The sequence below is a fragment of the Lepidochelys kempii genome, chromosome 5 (assembly GCF_965140285.1).
Source record: "Lepidochelys kempii isolate rLepKem1 chromosome 5, rLepKem1.hap1, whole genome shotgun sequence".
In the NCBI taxonomy this organism is placed as follows: Eukaryota; Metazoa; Chordata; order Testudines; family Cheloniidae; genus Lepidochelys; species Lepidochelys kempii.
The window spans coordinates 72,046,432-72,067,192 of record NC_136384.1 but is presented as its reverse complement, the minus strand read 5'-3'; the positions used below and the strand labels follow the sequence as shown (position 1 = coordinate 72,067,192).

The window sequence follows — 20,761 nt, the reverse complement described above, 5'->3', positions numbered from 1 at the left end:
CAGCAGTTCCTCTTCCCCAATACGGCTTTCATGGTAGCAAAGTTTTGGATCACTTGTTTGATCTCAGAGAAGACAAAGATTTCCCTTAACAAATAAGCCTCTGATCAGCATCAGCTTGCTCTGAATGATTTTCTCTTCAAGGGCAAGATATGCATGGATTCTCAACCCCAGGGGTCAAAACTCCCAGCATGGTTCTGAACAGATGTCAGGGGTCGCAACCACCCTGCCCTTCCCACATTGTAAAATGGGAGGGGGTCTTGACAAGGTCCTGGAATGGAAAAGGCAGAGAACCACTGGATGAGACTATTTTAGACAGCATTTGCTCCTTACATCCTTACTCTAAAGTATACAGAGATGAATTTGTAATTCAGCATAAGTAATCTAAAATTCAACAAACTAGCCTTCCCTCTATCTTTTAAATAGTAATGGTAGTCCTGACAGAAAATTAACAATTATTTGTATCTGACCAGTGATGTTTTTAACACGACAATATCTCCTTCTAGTGATTTAAAGTCTAAATTACAAATAACTTATAAATATACAGTATTCATGCCATATTTTAGTAGTAGTGGTAAAGCACACAGGGTAGTAATTTTAAGGGAATAGCAAATGTTTATTTTAGCTTGTCTTGCTTAACTGAGAAGAAAGAAATATCATACTATTTTGATGGAGGCTGGCTGAAACTTTGTTGAAGCCAGCAGGCACGACAGTCACCCTTCATTCAGGATAAATGTAGGAAACAGCTAAGCTCCTTTTTGGAATAATATAGCTGAAACGATCGTCACCAAAAACACAAACTACAAGCAAAGCTGGTTGAAAACTGAGCTATGCAGTTGGAGGGGTTTTGCTGAGTATCATTTGATGGAGGTGCGTGTGCCTGTGATCAGAAGTCCCCAAAAGCATCCAGAGAGCAGGCAGAGAGAAGCAGCCAAATACTCCAAGTAGACAGCAAGAGAAGAACTGAAAACATGGTCCTGAGAGAAAGTGAAGAGAGGGAGCTTTTTGGGCAATGGTGCTTGCTTGAGAGAGACTTAGAAACATGAGCAAACAAACTGCTTCCAGTTTGATTCTAACTGTGTTTAGGGAAACAGAAATTTGTGTACATTTTTTGTAAATAATCAGGATTGCACCAAAGTAGTAACTCACTCTATCATCAATTCTTCCTCCTAATGGAAACAACCCGCAATACTCCAAATATTGGATATCCACTTTGGTCAAAAAGAGTAGCAATACTTTTTCTGTTGCTTACAAAAGAATAGGAAACATTCATACAGTTTCTTGAAAATATATCACACAATAGTCCTTTAAAACCTTTACCTTTTTAACTTCCAAAGCACATTCCATCAATGCTTTCACACTTCCAACTTCACGCAAAGTCTTTTTACTGTTTACATCTGCTCGCCAGGACAAATTCCTCAAAACACTTGCAATAACCTGCAAAATGTAAAAGGAAAATAATGTATCGATATATTTAATTCTTTACTAGATTATCATCACTCCATTAATAACCTCTGGATGCCAAGAACAAGTATGTATTCCATTAATAATTGCACTTTCTCCAAGGCTGTACCTTAGGTTTGCTTTTGTTTTGATGTCTGTCTTAGGCTCACATGCAAATACCAAGCTTGATATCTGTGTGTGTGATATCTGTGTGTGTGTGTGTGTGTGTGTGTGTGTGTGTATTTTGTGGGGAAGGATAGTCTAGCGGTTGAGAAATTAGACTGGGACTCAAGACCTTAGTTCTATTCTTGCCTCTTTATAGCCTTCTTGTGTAACCTCACTGATATGCTTAAATTCCCTTTTCTTCAGTTTCTCCATTTGTAAAAACAGGATAATATTTCTCTACCTCATATAGCTGTAGTGTAGCTAAATTTATTAATGTTTATACAGCTCTTTGAGGTCTTCTGATGCAAAGTTCTAGAAGTGAAAAATACTACATTTTAATATAATATCCCCAAACTACGAATGGGCATACAATATTAGACCAACAATCCATCTAGTTCAGCATCCTATCTCTGAGACCAGCTTGTACCAGATGCTTCAGAGAAACATGCCAAAAAAACCCCAAAACCACCCCATAGTGGACAATTATGGAACAAACTAACCCTATCAATTAATACATAGTTATGCCCTGAAGCATGATAATTTATATCCCTTATTGTAAGCAGGGCTAGTAGCACTGCCTATTATGGTTGCCCAACATTTCCCAGTTTAAGACCCTATTTTCAGTTACTTTTAACTTTCAAAACACTGTTTGGTCTCAAATTTTCCATGATGGGTGTCTGCCTCAGGTTGAAATTCTTGGGGTGGGTTCAGCCAAAATGGTACAGCTATTATTGAGAATAAGAGTAGGGAAAATAACGTTTTTCCATGTTAAAAAAAATTCTGGTGAACTATTCTTCGGGGGAAAAAGTCCCCATGCTTTAGTGCAGGGGACCTGAAATTTGGCTAGGGATGGCCTATGTGACAGAGATGTGCCTTTTTGCTGTCCATGTGAAAATTCATTTGACTGTGGCCAAGTTATAAACCTTTGAAAAATCACAGTTCACACATAAACTCGAATGAGTCTCTACTGAGTATCAGCTAAAATCTCTGAAGATTCCATCCTCTTTGAGCATGCTTGAACCTTTCACAGCTCCTAGTGCTGACCAGGCTGCGCATGCACCATTCTCGCAGAGTATGCTCCATCCCCTCACAACTCCTGTGTGACTAAATTGTACATGCACCATCCCCACAAAGCAACTGAGCATGCTCCTTCCCACAAATGCAAGAGCTAAGCAGGATTTGTGATGTAACTGCTCCATCCAGTTGCCAGAGGCTGCCTCTCTTGTGTTCTCAGTGCCTCCCTACTTGTGCCCAGGTAGTAAGAAGGAAAAGGAGGAAGCACAAGGATGTTCTTTTTATCCATGTGTGTGTAATCCATTTTTGAGTCTTGCAAAGTTCTTGGCCTCAGTGATATTTTATGACAACAAATCCTAGAGGTAATTATGTGCAGTTTTTAATTTGTTATTTTTCAGTTTCATTGACTGTTCTCTTGTTCTTCTATTAGGGTAAATAGGAGTGCCTAATTTATCTTCTTTATACCATTCATTATTTTATTATACCTCTCTCATGTCCTCTCACCAGTCTCCTTTCTAAACTGAATAGTCCCTGTCTTTTCAGTTTCTCTTTCTACTGAAGTCTTTCTAGACCTCTAAGGATTTTCCTCACCCATCTCTGGTCACCTTATATTTCTGCAATTTTATCCTCTCCCATAGGCTGACCAAAGATAAATTTAGTATATTAGGTGAGGGCATTTTAATAGTTTCAATATTATTTTCTATCTTCTAAAATTTTGTTTGGTCTTTTAACCATTGCTGTGTACTGAGAAGTCCCCACAGTGTGACCAGCACTTTCCCTCTGCCCTGAATGGCTTCAGTTAATTAAAAACCTAAAAGTGTATGAAGATTTTAAAATATTTCTTCCAATGCATTTGTCAATACAGAATTTCATCATGCTGCCCATTCTTACTTTTGTTAGCTACTTCTGAATATCCTCACAGTCTGCTCTAGTCTTGACTAACCTAAATATTTCTGTGTTATCTGCAGACATTGGCATCTGATCCCCTGTCTTAAAATAAAATCAGGGGACATCTTATTGTTACCCTTTATTGTCTCAGCCACTTTCTCATCTACAATTACTTAGTTTCTTTAATAGTAATAGCTTGTAAGGAACTTTGTCAAAGGTTTCTTAACAGTCTAAATTAATTCTATCTACCAGAACTTCTTTCTCCTTATAATTCTTCAAGTGTATCAACAAAACAGCAGATAAATAGAATTTTCCCTTCTAAAGGTCATGCTCATTTGTTCCTATCATATTTCATCTAGGTGGTTTATAATTCTATTTTTAATTATCCAACAGTTTTCATGGTACCGAAATAAGGCTTACTGGTCTAATGCCCAGGATCACTTGTACCACTTGCTTTAAAAGAGTTATTTAAAAAACTTGTATTAACTAAATTTGTTTCTTTATCTGGTAAAAAACATTAGGCTAGATACTTTGGTGCAGCATGGCGACTTCGTAACAAATTGGTAGCTGGTTCTGGCCACAGAGCCTGCATATCTGATGCTCGGAGAATCACCCAGTCCAGTGCAAGGGGGATTTATTCTTTGCAGTGGAGGCCTCTATACCACCATTCACTTGCTGTTGGCATAGGGGAAGTCTAAGAGGACAGGAGACCTGACCATGCTGTCCCCTATATTGCACTGATCCCCAGCTGCAATTTCAGTTCCTTAGCAGCCAGCTAAACAAGCACTTAGGCAGCTCTAACTTATCCCAGGAAATCAGACTTCTATTCAATGGCCCCAAGATCAGAAGCATAAAGGTGACCTTTATATCACTTGTACTGCATGCAGTTTTGCCAGAAACCAGAATTTAGTCCATGATTATGAGGCTTTTATATTGTAACAAAGATGTACATAGCACTTTATAGAAGACAGACACACATCCCTGAACCAAAAAGCATCTAATTTAACACAGACAAGACAACTAAACAAAACACAGAACAACAACTGAGGATAGAAAGAAAAGTGTTTTTGAAGGGAAAGAGAGAGGGCTCTTGGTGAACAGGGCATGAGAAACCTTAATGAAATAACAGGTTTCAGAGTAACAGCCGTGTTAGTCTGTATTCGCAAAAAGAAAAGGAGGACTTGTGGCACCTTAGAGACTAACCAATTTATTAGAGCATAAGCTTTCGTGAGCTACAGCTCACTTCTTCAGATGCATATCGTGGAAACTGCAGCAGGCTTTATATATACACAGAGAATATGAAACAATACCTATTCCCACCCCACTGTCCTGCTGGTAATAGCTTATCTAAAGTGATTTCCAGCACAAATCCAGGTTTTCTCACCCTCCACCCCCCCACACAAATTCACTCTCCTGCTGGTGATAGCCCATCCAAAGTGATCACTTTGGATGGGCTATCACCAGCAGGAGAGTGAATTTGTGTGGGGGGGTGGAGGGTGAGAAAACCTGGATTTGTGCTGGAAATCACTTTAGATAAGCTATTACCAGCAGGACAGTGGGGTGGGAATAGGTATTGTTTCATATTCTCTGTGTATATATAAAGCCTGCTGCAGTTTCCACGATATGCATCTGAAGAAGTGAGCTGTAGCTCACGAAAGCTTATGCTCTAATAAATTGGTTAGTCTCTAAGGTGCCACAAGTCCTCCTTTTCTTAATGAAATAAAGCATGAAAGGAGGAAATGTAGAGACCATTGAGGAGGATTGGGAGGAAATGTAAGACGGAAATCAGAGCAGGGATGAAGAGTTCAATATAATATGATGGAAGATATAGCAGGTCACAATGAAAGGATCAAAGGTGGGGCAACTTCTTCTTCTCAATGAAAAATTACCTGCTGCAAGTCTTCACTTTCAGATTTTAATTGGGCAACAAGCGCTCTCATGCAGCCCTTCATAGAACACAATGTAGCCTGTTACCAAAAAAAAGAAAGAAAAAAGAAAAAGAGAGTCTATTAAAAGAAAGATTAGGCAACTTGATGGTGCAGAGGCTTAATATATTAAACTATTCACCTGTGTCGATCTGGGTTCCAAAACAGCTTAATTATCTCAGTGTTCCAGCAGTAGACATTTGATCCACATCATAAACCACTAAAAAGTTTTGTAAAGCACTATACTGTCAGCTTCTATTCTGGGGAGATCTGCAAATGGCAGAGCTATCCTAATCAGGGATCCAAGTTCTCCCTCCCTGATAACAGGTCTCAGATGAGACCTGGAAGAGTTTACTAGTCCTGAAGGCATTCACAGAGTGTTCCCAAAAAATACTGGATATTTTATTTACTGCCTCGATCTGGCAATGTATCATTACCCATTGTCTATTTAAATTCTACCTATAGGTATGTTTTCTCCTGATTATACTTCCTCCCTCCCCCATCTCCTGCAGCAAATAATATTTTGAAGCAGATCATCTTGACCTGTCTGAGGGGAAGAAATGTCTTTTTAAAACTAGTAACTAAAAATTATGCAACTTGCATCAGAAATTAATCTAATATGCCAAGAAGCAGGAGAACAATATACATTTCTTAAAACAGAAACAAGAATAAAAATAATAATATACCTTGCACAGGAAAACAATACAATCTCAATACTGTAATAATTTAGATGTTTTCATATAAACATGGAAATCCTATACTTACAGGATAGTCAAGAATGATATACACAGGGATTAATAATTGAATTACATCCCACCTCCAGCTTTCCTTTTCTTCCTATCCTCCTGAGAGTCTTTCCCCTGGAAAACACTTAGTGCCCTCCCCCCATCCCTATGGGAAAAGGTAATGATTTATAACAATACAGTATATGGTTTATGTACAATATAATTTTGTAATAAGATACATATCTACACGTGCCAAGACAATGTAATGTCGTTTTATAAATGACTCAAATATTAATAAATAAAATAATCTTCATTTCCACAAACAAAAATATAATTCAGTTCAGAACTTCACTATTCCTTGGCTGGATAACTCTTGCATTACAACACTCAGCATCTGGGTCTATGCTGTAAGATCAGTAACACTGAAATTACTGCATTTACTGTTCAAATGATTTTAATAGCGAACATTTCATAAACCACTTCACTTGTGTTAGGGATTAATACATTATTCTATTTGAAAACTGGGATTGAAAGTTTTCAGATTATATAAAGCATTTGTGTATAGTTCTATCTCTTCTTGAAATAGGTCCCACTAGCAACCATGTCGAATATGAAGCAAGAGGAAAACCAAAATGAAGTTATTTTAAAGTCCAATATAATATCTTGCAAAATTCTGAGGCTAGAAATTAATAAGGGTTTGTATCACTTGAAAGTGAGTCACATGATAGATTTCCATTTTTTCTTTGAATTAGCACTCCCTACGTTCTACATACTTTTCAAACACTTAAGAATGATTTTCCATCCTTCAAGAAGCTCACAATCTAAGGAGATTTTCCAATTATTTTTCTTTTTGTTTAATGGTTTATTTAATTCACATAATGAAAAATATTCTTAAAAATATTATAGGTAATATAAAAGCTGTTATAATTAAAACACAATCTGGCTTAACACAGCAAGGCACATTTTCACGGTTTAGTTTTGTTTTTGTTTGTTTGTTTTACACATTTCAGTAAGACAGACAGATTTTAAATTTGACAGGTAGGATAGCAAAGCCTTTAATAAAAAGGGACCCATTTGTCCTGAGGCTTTATCAGAAGCAAATACACATGCCCACTAGTAAAGTAGTTGCCCTCTTTACTGAGGGCATGTTGTAACCCTAAGAACCCCTCAGGGCCAAGGCTGTTCTGTAACAGTGGCAAAGAGTCCTGTGGCACCGTATAGGCTAACAGACATATTGGAGCATAAGCTTTCGTGGGTGAATACCCACTTCGTCAGATGCATGTGTTCTGTAACAGTAACTCCTACCAGGCCTGACAAACTCAGCATACTGCTTTAATGGTATTTACCCACAAATGATGTCATGTACGAGTTAAATGGAAGCCAGGATCATACTGATCATGAATATTGCAATTAAATGTATGTACAGATACTATGTAAAAAGTTATATATGCATAATGAAAATACGTTCCTAAACTCTGAATCAAGGCAGGATTGACAAACAGGTTTCTTCCACACAAAGGATGTATATTCACTTGTCTGCTTCGGTTCACATGTAAATTAAGCATTGTAAGCCAATGCAAGGGAAGCCCTGTTCACATAGGGTATGTCTACACTATGGAATAAGGTCGAATTTATAGAAGTCGGTTTTTTAGAAATCGGTTTTATATATTCGAGTGAGTGTGTCCCCACAGAAAATGCTCTAAGTGCATTATGTGCATTAACTCGGTGGAGTGCTTCCACAGTACCGAGGCTAGAGTCGACTTCCGGAGCATTGCACTGTGGTAGCTATCCCACAGTTCCCGCAGTCTCCGCTGCCCATTGGAATTCTGGGTTGAGATCCCAATGCCTGATGGGGCTAAAACATTGTCGCGGGTGGTTCTGGGTACATATCGTCAGGCCCCCATTCCCTCCCTCCCTCCGTGAAAGCAAGGGCAGACAATCGTTTTGCGCCTTTTTTCCTGAGTTACCTGTGCAGACGCCATACCACGGCAAGCATGGAGCCCGCTCAGGTAACCGTCACCCTATGTCTCCTGGGTGCTGGCAGACGTGGTACGGCACTGCTACACAGTAGCAGCAACCCCTTGCCTTGTGGCAGCAGACAGTACAGTACGACTGGTAGCCGTCATCGTCATGTCCGAGGTGCTCCTGGCCACATCGGCTGGGAGCGCCTGGACAGACATGGGCGCAGGGACTAAATTTGGAGTGACTTGACCAGGTCATTCTCTTTAGTCGGGCAGTCAGTCCTATTGAACCATCTTCTGCCGAGCAGGCAGGCGATACGGATTGCTAGCAGTCGTACTGTACCATCTTCTGCCGGGCAGGCAAGAGATGAGGATGGCTAGCAGTCGTACTGTACCATCTTCTGCCGAGCAGCCATGAGATGTGGATGGCATGCAGTCCTTCTGCACTGTCTGCTGCCAGCCAAAGATGTAAAAGATCGATGGAGTGGATCAAAACAAGAAATAGACCAGATTTGTTTTGTACTCATTTGCCTCCTCCCCTGTCTAGGGGACTCATTCCTCTGGGTCACACTGCAGTCACTCACAGAGAAGGTGCAGTGAGGTAAATCTAGCCATGTATCAATCAGAGGCTAGGCTAACCTCCTCGTTCCAATAAGAACAATAACTTAGGTGCCCATTTCTTACTGGAACCCTCTGTGAAGTCCTGCCTGAAATACTCCTTGATGTAAAGACACCCCCTTTGTTGATTTTAGCTCCCTGAAGCCAACCCTGTAAGCCGTGTCGTTAGTCGCCCCTCCCTCCATCAGAGCAACGGCAGACAATCGTTCTGCGCCTTTTTTCTGTGCGGACGCCATACCAAGGCAAGCATGGAGGCTGCTCAGCTCACTTTGGCAATTAGGAGCACATTAAACACCACACGCATTATCCAGCAGTATATGCAGCACCAGAACCGGGCAAAGCGATACCGGGCAAGGAGGCGACGTCAGCGCGGTCACGTGAGTGATCAGGACATGGACACAGATTTCTCTGAAAGCATGGGCCCTGCCAATGCATGCATCATGGTGCTAATGGGGCAGGTTCATGCTGTGGAACGCCGATTCTGGGCTCGGGAAACAAGCACAGACTGGTGGGACCGCATAGTGTTGCAGGTCTGGGACGATTCCCAGTGGCTGCGAAACTTTCGCATGCGTAAGGGCACTTTCATGGAACTTTGTGACTTGCTTTCCCCTGCCCTGAGGCACATGAATACCAAGATGAGAGCAGCCCTCACAGTTGAGAAGCGAGTGGCGATAGCCCTGTGGAAGCTTGCAACACCAGACAGCTACCGGTCAGTTGGGAATCAATTTGGAGTGGGCAAATCTACTGTTGGGGCTGCTGTGATGCAAGTAGCCCACGCAATCAAAGATCTGCTGATATCAAGGGTAGTGACCCTGGGAAATGTGCAGGTCATAGTGGATGGTTTTGCTGCAATGGGATTCCCTAACTGTGGTGGGGCCACAGACGGAACCCATATCCCTATCTTGGCACCGGAGCACCAAGCCGCCGAGTACATAAACTGCAAGGGGTACTTTTCGATAGTGCTGCAAGCTCTGGTGGATCACCAGGGACGTTTCACCAACATCAACGTGGGATGGCTGGGAAAGGTGCATGACGCTCGCATCTTCAGGAAGTCTGGTCTGTTTCAAAAGCTGCAGGAAGGGACTTTATTCCCAGACCAGAAAATAACTGTTGGGGATGTTGAAATGCCTCTATGTATCCTTGGGGACCCAGCCTACCCCTTAGTGCCATGGCTCATGAAGCCGTACACAGGCAGCCTGGACAGTAGTCAGGAGCTGTTCAACTACAGGCTGAGCAAGTGCAGAATGGTGGTAGAATGTGCATTTGGATGTTTAAAGGCGCGCTGGCGCAGTTTACTGACTCGCTTAGACCTCAGCGAAACCAATATTCCCACTGTTATTACTGCTTGAGGTGTGCTCCACAATATCTGTGAGAGTAAGGGGGAGACGTTTATGGTGGGGTGGGAGGTTGAGGCAAATCGCCTGGCTGCTGGTTACGTGCAGCCAGACACCAGGGCGGTTAGAAGAGCACAGGAGGGCGCGGTACGCATCAGAGAAGCTTTGAAAACCAGTTTCATGACTGGCCAGGCTACGGTGTGAAAGTTCTGTTTGTTTCTCCTTGATGAAACCCCCTGCCCCTTGGTTCACTCTACTTCTCTGTAAGCTAACCACCCGCCCCTCCTCCCTTCAATCACCGCTTGCAGAGGCAATAAAGTCATTGTTGCTTCACATTCATGCATTCTTTATTCATTCATCACACAAATAGGGGGATGACTACCAAGGTAGCCCAGGAGGGGTGGTGGAGGAGGGAAGGAAAATGCCACACAGCACTTTAAGCACAGCACTTTAAAAGTTTACAACTTTAAAATTTATTGAATGACAGCCTTCTTTTTTTTGGGCAATCCTCTGTGGTGGAGTGGCTGGTTGGCCGGAGGCCCCCCCACCGCGTTCTTGGGCGTCTGGGTGTGGAGGCTATGGAACTTGGGGAGGAGGGCGGTTGGTTACAGAGGGGCTGCAGTGGCAGGCTGTGCTCCAGCTGCCTTTGCTGCAGCTCAACCATACACTGGTTTGGTCCTCCAGCAGCCTCAGCATTGAATCCTACCTCCTCTCATCACGCTGCTGCCACATTTGAGCTTCAGCCCTTTCTTCAGCCCGCCACTTACTCTCTTCAGCCCGCCACTTACTCTCTTCCGCCTGCCACCTCTCTTCCCGGTCATTTTGTGCTTTCCTGCACTCTGACATTATTTGCCTCCACGCATTCGTCTGTGCTCTGTCAGTGTGGGAGGACAGCATGAGGTCGGAGAACATTTCATTGCGAGTGCGTTTTTTTTTTCTTTCTAAGCTTCACTAGCCTCTGGGAAGGAGAATGATCCTGTGATCATTGAAACACATGCAGCTGGTGGAGAAAAAAAAGGGACAGCGGTATTTAAAAAGACATTTTATAAAACAGTGGCTACACTCTTTCAGGGTAAACCTTGCTGTTAACATTACATACATAGCACATGTGCTTTCATTACAAGGTCGCATTTTGCCTCCCCCCACTGCGTGGCTACCCCCTCCCCGTGGCTAACAGCGGGGAACATTTCTGTTTAGCCACAGGCAAACAGCCCAGCAGGAATGGGCTCCTCTGAGTGACCCCTGAAGAAAAGCACTCTATTTCAACCAGGTGACCATGAATTATATCTCACTCTCCTGAGGATAACACAGAGAGATAAAAAACGGATGTTGTTTGAATGCCAGCAAACATACACTGCAATGCTTTGTTCTACAATGATTCCCGAGTACGTGTTACTGGCCTGGAGTGGTAAAGTGTCCTACCATGAAGGATGCAATAAGGCTGCCCTCCCCAGAAACCTTTTGCAAAGGCTTTGGGAGTACATCCAGGAGAGCCGTGAATGTCAGGGCAAGTAATCCTTTCACGTGCTTGCTTTTAAACCATGTATAGTATTTTAAAAGGTACACTCACCAGAGGTCCCTTCTCCGCCTGCTGGGTCCCAGAGGCAGCCTTGGGTGGGTTCGGGGGGTACTGGCTCCAGGTCCAGGGTGAGAAACAGTTCCTGGCTGTCGGGAAAACCGGTTTCTCCGCTTGCTTGCTGTGAGCTATCTACAATCTCATCATCATCATCTTCATTCCCAAAACCTGCTTCCGTATTGCCTCCATCTCCATTGAAGGAGTCAAACAACACGGCTGGGGTAGTGGTGGCTGAACCCCCTAAAATGGCATGCAGCTCATCATAGAAGCGGCATGTTTGGGGCTCTGACCCGGAGCGGCCGTTCGCCTCTCTGGTTTTCTGGTAGGCTTGCCTCAGCTCCTTCAGTTTCACACGGCACTGCTTCGGGTCCCTGTTATGGCCTCTGTCCTTCATGCCCTGGGAGATTTTGACAAAGGTTTTGGCATTTCAAAAACTGGAACGGAGTTCTGATAGCACGGATTCCTCTCCCCAAACAGCGATCAGATCCCGTACCTCCCGTTCGGTCCATGCTGGAGCTCTTTTGCAATTCTGGGACTCCATCATGGTCACCTCTGCTGATGAGCTCTGCATGGTCACCTGCAGCTTGCCACGCTGGCCAAACAGGAAATGAGATTCAAAAGTTCGCGGTTCTTTTCCTGTCTACCTGGCCAGTGCATCTGAGTTGAGAGTGCTGTCCAGAGCGGTCACAATGGAACACTCTGGGATAGCTCCCGGAGGCCAATACCATCAAATTGTGTCCACAGTAGCCCAAATTTGAGCCGGCAAGGCCGATTTAAGCGCTAATCCACTTGTTGGGGTGGAGTAAGGAAATCGATTTTAAGAGCCCTTTAAGTCGAAATAAAGGGCTTCATCGTGTGGACGGGTGCAGGTTTACATCGATTTAATGCTGCTAAATTCGACCTAAAGTCCTAGTGTAGACCAGGGCATAGGGAAGTCAACATGAGGATGTGAAGTCAACAAGAAGTCAGCACACCAGGGAAAAACCTTGAGGGGTCATCCTGTCTCCGGGGACCAAAAATAGATTTGGGGGGATACAAGGAGAAGGTAAAAGGACATCTCTTTATTCTGTATCTGAAAGTAATAGGGCAGTGTGATTACATTCATGAAAATGGGATCCGAAACTGCCCCAGTTAGGAGTACTGTCAAGGACATTTAGGGGAGAATAAACTGCTTTTAGACAGTTAGTCTGTTAAAGTTAAGTCTAGTCTCTAGAAAGCATGTACTGATTTTGTTTTTATATGAAACCTTTCTGTTTCCATTATCCTTACCCACTATCTCTTAAATCTTAACCCTTGATAACAAATTTGTGATTTAACACTTCAATCTTTCCTGGACATTCTATAACAGATTTAAAAGTAGCTATGCTTGAATAGGGACTGGGAGTGGCTGGCTCATTACAAAAGCAGCTTTGCCTCTCCTGGAATTGACACCTCATCTATTATTGGGAGTGGACTACATCCACCCTGACCAAATTGGCCCTGTCAACACTGGTTCTCAACTTGTGAGGTAAGTCCCTTCTCTTCATGTATCATTATATAATGCCTGCATCTGTAATTTTCACTCCATGCATCTGAAGAAGTGGTTTTTTACCCATGAAAGCTTATGCCCAAATAAATCCATTAGTCTTTAAGATGCCACCGAACGCCTTGCTGTTTGTATGGATACAAACTAACACGGCTACCCCCTGAAATTTGTGATTGTTTCACTATAAATATATCTCAATGCTGTGATGTTATATAGACGCTGATCCTCACTTGAATGATACAGGTTGGTGTGTACACTATCCCCTTGGGAATAGAAAACCTGGTATTTCTGTGAGTAGTCAGTTACAAGGGCTGGATGTCACAGGGGAACACTTCAAAAGGGGCTGGGATGCACCTATTGTTAACCTACAAAGCAAAGTAAGGGCTAGCATTGCACAGAGGAGATTGTTTGGGTTGCTAACAGACTGGAGGTGTCAGGGAACTGATTCCCAGTTAAGCACCACCAAGTCTCTCTCTCACTGGAGACAGGGCTAGTAAGGCAACTCACAGTCCTGGGCACTCCTTGAAGTATCACAGTTGTGTAGCTTCAACCAGATTCAGCTGCCTCTATCCCATTGCAAATTAGACAAAATGGTGGATATTTTGAGTAAGGGGAAATTATGAATATACTGGGAAACAGAAAATACTTGCTAATAACTTTGCTTAATTACAGCCTAATTTCCTAAATGTATCCCAAAAAATAGTTACAATGCATTTTTACTATATGAAAAGTGTGAAGTATAAGAAATCAGCCATTTGTTAGCAAAAGGGTTGCAAAAAGTGATCAGACTGAAAATTTTATAAAGTTACCATTTCTTAATTTTAACTCAAACAGTTACAGCTTTAATAAAAAATCCACAGAAAATTCAGTCTCTCTCAGTAGATTATGTGTTGTAAACTTGGGGAAGATAAACTGTGTTCTTCATACAAAAATAAAACAAAGAGGATTAATCTCTGCTTGAGTGACAAACTGAACTTAACCTGATTTAATAAGAGAGGAGCTATTATGCTTATAATGTAATTTATAGTCCTTGTTGTATGTTAGAAGTAAAGTACAATGGCAGAGTTGTTTGGAAAATTCTGCTCTCTGCCCAGCTTCAGTATGCTACCCCGAGAGATTCTCCCTCTCACTCTTCTAAGAACTAAAATTTAAACTCAACTCTCTAATAAAACTATTATAAAATTAAAATTAGATGCAAATTAATTTAAAAACCTACCTTGTTTGCCACATCTCCAAAAGTCAAATTTGTTAGAGCCATTCCAGCATACCGTCTTAATGTAACACTGTAGTGGTCATTTGTAAGCCCATACATTTCACAATCCACTTGCAACAGTTCTGCAATAGCCTGCAACCCCCCTACATAAATGATATAATTGAAGCCAATGTTAGGAGTACAGTATTTTAGTTTTCCTTCTCCAAAATGGAGAGACAATAGCAGCAGCAGGATAATTAAAAAACAATACCACCACATGCACACTAATGTCAATTTCTGAGACACGGTCTCGATTAAGAACATATTTTAGGCAGCGCTGGAGGTCTCACCTACTGCTGAGGTTGCAAAACACTTTCCATTACAAGACACTGTTTTCAGTTTATCATAACTTTACTAAATGGTTAACCATTCAGGCTGAAATTTACCAAACCAAGTGTCGGCCTCAGATTAAATTTTTTTAGAAAGTTTCATATCAAATGGTTCAGCCATTTCTGAGAAGGAGGATAGGGGAAAATATACCATTTTGCCTATATTAAAATTTTGTACAATTAGGGCTGTCAAGCTATAAAAAAATTAATAGCAATTAATTGCGCAATTAATCACACTGTTAATAATACCATACCAGTTATTTAAATATTTCTGGATGTTTTCTACATTTTCAAATATATTGATTTCAATTACAACACAGAATACAAAATGTAAAGTGCTCACTTTATATTTATCTTTGATTACAAGTATTTGCACTGTAAAAAAACCAAAATAGTATTTTTCAATTCACCTAATACAAATACTGTAGTGCAATCTCCTTTTCATGAAAGTTGAACTTACAAATGTAGAATTATGTAAAAAAACAAACAAAAAACCAACCAGCATTCAAAAATAAAACAATGTAAAATTTTAGGACCTGCAAGTCCACTCAGTCCTACTTCTTGTTCAGCCAATTGCTCAGACAAACAAGTTTGTTTACATTTGCAGGAGATAATGCTGCCTGCTTCTTGTTTACAATGTCACCTGAAAGTGAGAACAGGCATTCCCATGGCACTGTTGTAGCCAGCATCACAAGATATTTACGTGCCAGATAAGCTGAAGATTCATATGTCCCTTGATGCTTCAACCACCATTCCAGGAAACAGGCGTCCATGCTGGTGCCAGGTTCTGCTCAATAACAATCCAAAGCAGCATGGACCAACGCATGTTCATTTTCATTATTGGAGTCAGATGCCACCAACAGAAGGTTGATTTTCTTTTTTGGTGGTTCGGGTCCTGTAGTTTCCGCATCGGAGTGTTGCTCTTTTAAGATTTCTGAAAGGCTTCTGAAAGCATTCTCCACACCTCCTCCCTCTCAGATTTTGGAAGGCACTTCATATTCTTAAACCTTGGGTCAAATCCTGTTGCTATCTTTAGAGATCTCACATTGGTACCTTCTTTGTGTTTTGCCAAATCTGTAGTGAAAGCGTTCTTAAAATGAACAACATGTGCTGAGTCATCATCTGAGACTACTATAACATGAAATATATGGCAGAATGTGGGTAAAACAGAGTAGGGGACATACAATTCTCCCTCAAGGAGTTCAGTCACAAATTTAATTAGCGCATTATGTTTTAACGAGTGTCATCAGCATGAGAGCATGTCCTCTGGAATAGTGGCCGAAGCATGAGGGGACATACAAATGTTTAGTATATCTGGCACGTACAGAAGTGCCGCTACAGAAGTGCCATACAAATGCCTGTTCTCACTTTCTGGTGACGTAAATAAGAAGAGGGCAGCATTAGCTCCCGTAAAAGTAAACAAACTTATTTGCTGTAGTAATTGGCTGAACAAGAAGTAGGACTGAGTGGACTTATCGGCTCTGAAGTTTTACACAGTTAGGGGCAAGGGTAAGAACAAATGAGAAGAGGAGGAAGAGGAGCAGAGTGGGACAGAGACAGGAGCCAGTGAGGTGGAAAGGAGCATGGGGTGGTGGTGGTGGTGCAAAAAGCTCTATTACCATTTGAGAACACTCTCCTCCAAAACCAAGAAATTACACCCAGGATTTACCATTCCTCTGCTGTCAGCAAAACAGCTGCAAAACTCATTAGAAAAGTGTGCATCTAATCCCCCTCTAGTGGCTAGTTCACAGAGAGGATAATAGTGTACTACTGTTACCAGTTACTCCTTCAGTTCAAGTGGCAGAGGTCTGTGCTGTGGATCTAGAGGTTCCAGTCCTGCTGGTGATCAATTGGGGGTGGGGGAGTGGGTGTCAATATGTTCAATATGATGGGTCTTCTTGTTTCAATAAGTTTTTTTTTTAAATGTAGGAAATTACACATAAAACGACATTAAAAGAATGTTAAACTTGCAAAGTCAAGCATTCGAAAGTCAGCAAATGCCAGAATTCCTAACTTCTGCAACCCTAATTCAGCCCCCTTGTTCACGTGTATTATCATATGATCTTTACAACCATTTTCCCACTGGATCCCTGGCTCATTCTGTGCACAAGATGAACCATGCTCTAGAAATGAATCAGGGTTGTCTAGTGAAGGAGGCTATTACCTGCAGGGCCTTGCCTCATGTGTTGCAGAAGCTGGAAGGTGAATAGTGAATGAGGCAGAGGACTGCAGGAAGAGAAAAGATGGTCTCATGGTTAAAGCAGTTGAATGCCACCCTGGAAAACTGAATTCTATCCCTGCCTCAGTCACAGAGTTCCCATGTTATGCTGGGTAAGTCATTGAAATCAAATTTGTAAAGGTGAGCACTAACTGTACTCATTTTCTGGGTGCCTAAAATTAAGGCATCAGGGGCCAGATTTGCAGAAGTATTGAGCAATGACTGATCGGATCTGAACTGGTGACAGAGAAACCTACTGGATTTCTATTAAGTGTACAACAAAGGAAAGTTAAAACTTCTATCAAACTTCTCAATAGCTGTATAGAGAAAAATATTTCATCTTACCAAGCTCATTCATCGCGTGCCTGTGTTCTTCATCAAATGAAAGTTTCATCAGAACACACACTGCAGGACAGATCTGATGTTCAACTGGAGCTGGCCCTGTCCCCCAAAAAAGGCAACAATTAATACTGACTTGATCTTTTACAAGGGCATTGTCAAAATAATAAGCCTTACCAAGAGATTCAAAGTTTAAGGTAAATATTTAGATCACTTTTTCAGGATCTGGATCTCTGAGAAAATGCAAGAGAAGACAAAAGTCACTGAGCATTCTAACAAAAACCATTTCCATACTCTCAGACGTACAAGAGACAAATTTTAATGCTGATTAATTTAATTTCCTAATTATCTTGATAATGGCTTTGGAGTGTAGAGAGTGGGATAGGTTAGGTTTTCTGGTTGTGTTTAATAATGCAATATCAAAAATAAAATTGTCTTGTTCCTTCCTTCCTTCTGAAGGGTAATCAGCATTATCTCACACTAGGAAGCATTTGTAGTTCTCAACATTTTTGTACCAGATTTTGTCTAGGCCACAGATTGTGTTAGGATGTCATCATGGGCTCTGATTCTGCAGGATGATCCCTGTAGTTAGATCAGATTGCATCCTGCACCCATGCCAATCCCACTGATTTCAGTGGTACTCTCTGTGGGCATGAAGAACCACCAATATAGAACATATTAGAGGATCAGGGCCTGTTTTTGTAATTTTCCCCCAAATCAGAAATGCAATTAGGGAAGTTAAAGAGTTACATAAATTTTCAAACCGATCTGAAAAAACTTTATTTTACATTGAAGAGGCTGTGATTGTATGTCAGAAACATCAAACAAATATCAAATTGGATTTTTAATAGTTGTTTGGATTATACTGAATTGATTGGAACAAGATTCCTCTTTTTGTGCCTACCTTAACCTCCCCAACAACTACCCAATCAAGACAGGATGAGAAAAAGGTAGGTTGAAAAAAACAACAGACTTTTGTGTACCACAGTGTTCATAACATACATTAAAGAAAGACAAAATAGCAGTGAGCATGAATACAAATTTGTATAGCGTACACAAAAAAAATTACCAGGATTATACGTTTTATGAGATGCAAAGTCTAGGATTTAAAGGTCAGTCTTCCACAGAGCATTTACAGACAGTACGTATTACACATGAGACATTCGGTTTTCAGATATTACTTTGACTTTTGTTTTAAAAAATTTCATACGAAAAAAGATCCTTAATTCACGTATATTTCTACCATACCAAAAATTCAGCTTAAAATGAAATTTACGGTTTTAAAGTTTTTGTATAATATATTGTTAGCCATTTTTAAAGCATTATGACAGACATACTTGGATTTTTGTCTTGGTCCATGCCTTGTTCATGTACCTCCTGCCATTCCCAACATGTTTCACAGTAAGCTCGGATCTGTTCCAAAAGATGGAGTACACGGATTTCCCGCCTGCCTCGCTTATCATCAGGCTGTGAGTGAATGATGTTATGCAGCGCTGCACTGGCTCTGGCACGGGCCTCCTTACTGCCCCGAGAGTTTCCTAATAACACAGAGTCTTTATCGTTGCCATGTAAAAGCTGGATGAGGAGAGGAAGACATCCAGACTGACGCATGGCTATGCAGCTGTCTTGGGAGCTAGACATAGCTAGCAAAGTTCGTGACATGTCATCCTTATCATGAGTACCAAGCATTGACAACAAAGAATACACCATTTCCACCTGTAGGCCAAATGATTTTAAAAATACGGTTACATTTTCTAAAAAAAGATACATCAAATTGAAATGAAGTGATGGATGATATATAAAAGCAAGGGAAAAATCTCCCCCCCCCAATTGTGCAACAATCAGTATCATTTAAAAAAATAATTGCATAATTATTACTGGTTCTTTGGTGTTTATAACATGAATAACATATAATGAATCCACTCGATAGTAATGTGAATGAAATGGGATCTATATTTTTGTTCATCTAGTCCTCTAATGAACAGTTCTGGATTTTCATTGTACTATAGGATTAAAACAATAGCATATTAATGAAAATGTGCTACCCAATAATGTTTTAGCCTGAACAAGCCAGGATATGTCTACTATGAATTCTTTTTCTTTCGAAGAGAAATTTATCTACATGAATAATACTTTCATTTAAAGGCTGCTCTCCAATGACAAATAATTTGCTAGAGTGAAAGTTAAATATGCTTATAGAGCCATAGTTTCCAAGGCCAGAAGAGCCCACTATGATCACCTAGTCTGACCTGTACAGCACAGACCATAGAACTTCCTCAAAATAACTCCTAGGACAGATCTTTTGGAAAAATATCTCATCTTGATTTAAAAATGGTCAGTGATGCATAGGGCTCTGTGTCTGTCACAGATTCTGTGACTTTCCGCAACCTTTGTGACTTCTGCAGGTGCCAGTGTGGCTGACCCCGGGGCCAGCTGCTCAGGTGGCCCCTGGGACAGCTCAGCAGCCACTGCTCCATGTTATTAAGTGACTCCCATATCAGCTGCTCCATTAACTTAAACAGGATCAATCTCAGGCTGATAGGTCTATAATTACTGAGGTTGTCCCATTTACCCTTTTTAAAAATTAACACAAACGTTAGCTTTTTTCCCAGTTTTCTGGACCTTCCCCAACGTGTCAAGACTTACTGAAAAATCAACATTAATTGTCCAGTGAGCTCCCCAGCCAACTCTTTTCAACTCTTAGATTCAAGTTATCTGAACCTGCTGATTTAAAAATATCTAACTTTAGTAGTTTCTGTTTATCAACATCCAGAGATACTAGTGGAATGGAAAGAGTGTAATAATCATAATATGGAGAGACTACATCAACTGTTTCTTCCCTAAATATAGAACAGAAATATTTATTGAACACTTCTGCCTTTTCTGCATTATTATTGATAATTCTACCATTTCCATCTAGTAATGGACTGATATCATTGTCAGGATTCTTTGTATTCCTAATACATTTAAAAAACTCCTTCTTAGCATCTTTAACTCTGCTGGCCATAGATTTCTCCTTGTGTTCCTTGGCTTCACTTATCAATTTTCTATAGTTCCTAACTTCTTATTTATATTCATTGCTGTCAACTTCCCCTTTCTTCTATTTGTTATATAATTAAAATGGTTTTTTTTGTTTACAGCTGCTTTCACTTCCCCTCTAAACCAGGTTGGTTTTCAAACCAGCACAGCCTTCTTCTTCAATTGTGGTTTTTGGGGCATCTAGTAAGGTGTTCTTAAATGAGTCCCAATTATCATTCACATTTTTCTGATTAAATTCTCTCTCCCAGATGATCTGGTTCATAATAGTTTTCAGCTTTGTGAAACTGACCCTATTAAAGTACAAATATACATATTACTGGGATACCAAATTCAGAACACCCTCGTGGATTTCACATCTAAGTATTAATTTAGGAGGGATTCTTGAGGCAGTCACATAAAAATATTAAAAACCC

General features: G+C 40.9%; 1 protein-coding gene across 9 annotated transcripts in view; it reads right to left on the bottom strand.

The window, feature by feature from the left end:
• Positions 1-20,761, bottom strand: part of APC (APC regulator of Wnt signaling pathway) — a 189,215-nt gene that overhangs the window by 11,725 nt on the left and 156,729 nt on the right. For all 9 annotated transcript variants that reach the window (XM_073344697.2, XM_073344696.2, XM_073344701.2 and 6 more), the window contains 5 exons: positions 18,647-19,025; positions 17,316-17,411; positions 14,388-14,527; positions 5,397-5,474; positions 1,318-1,434 (listed from right to left, as the gene is read on the bottom strand). In XM_073344697.2, the coding sequence (XP_073200798.1) occupies positions 1,318-1,434; positions 5,397-5,474; positions 14,388-14,527; positions 17,316-17,411; positions 18,647-19,025 (810 nt within the window). The remainder of the gene's footprint in view (positions 1-1,317; positions 1,435-5,396; positions 5,475-14,387; positions 14,528-17,315; positions 17,412-18,646; positions 19,026-20,761) is intronic.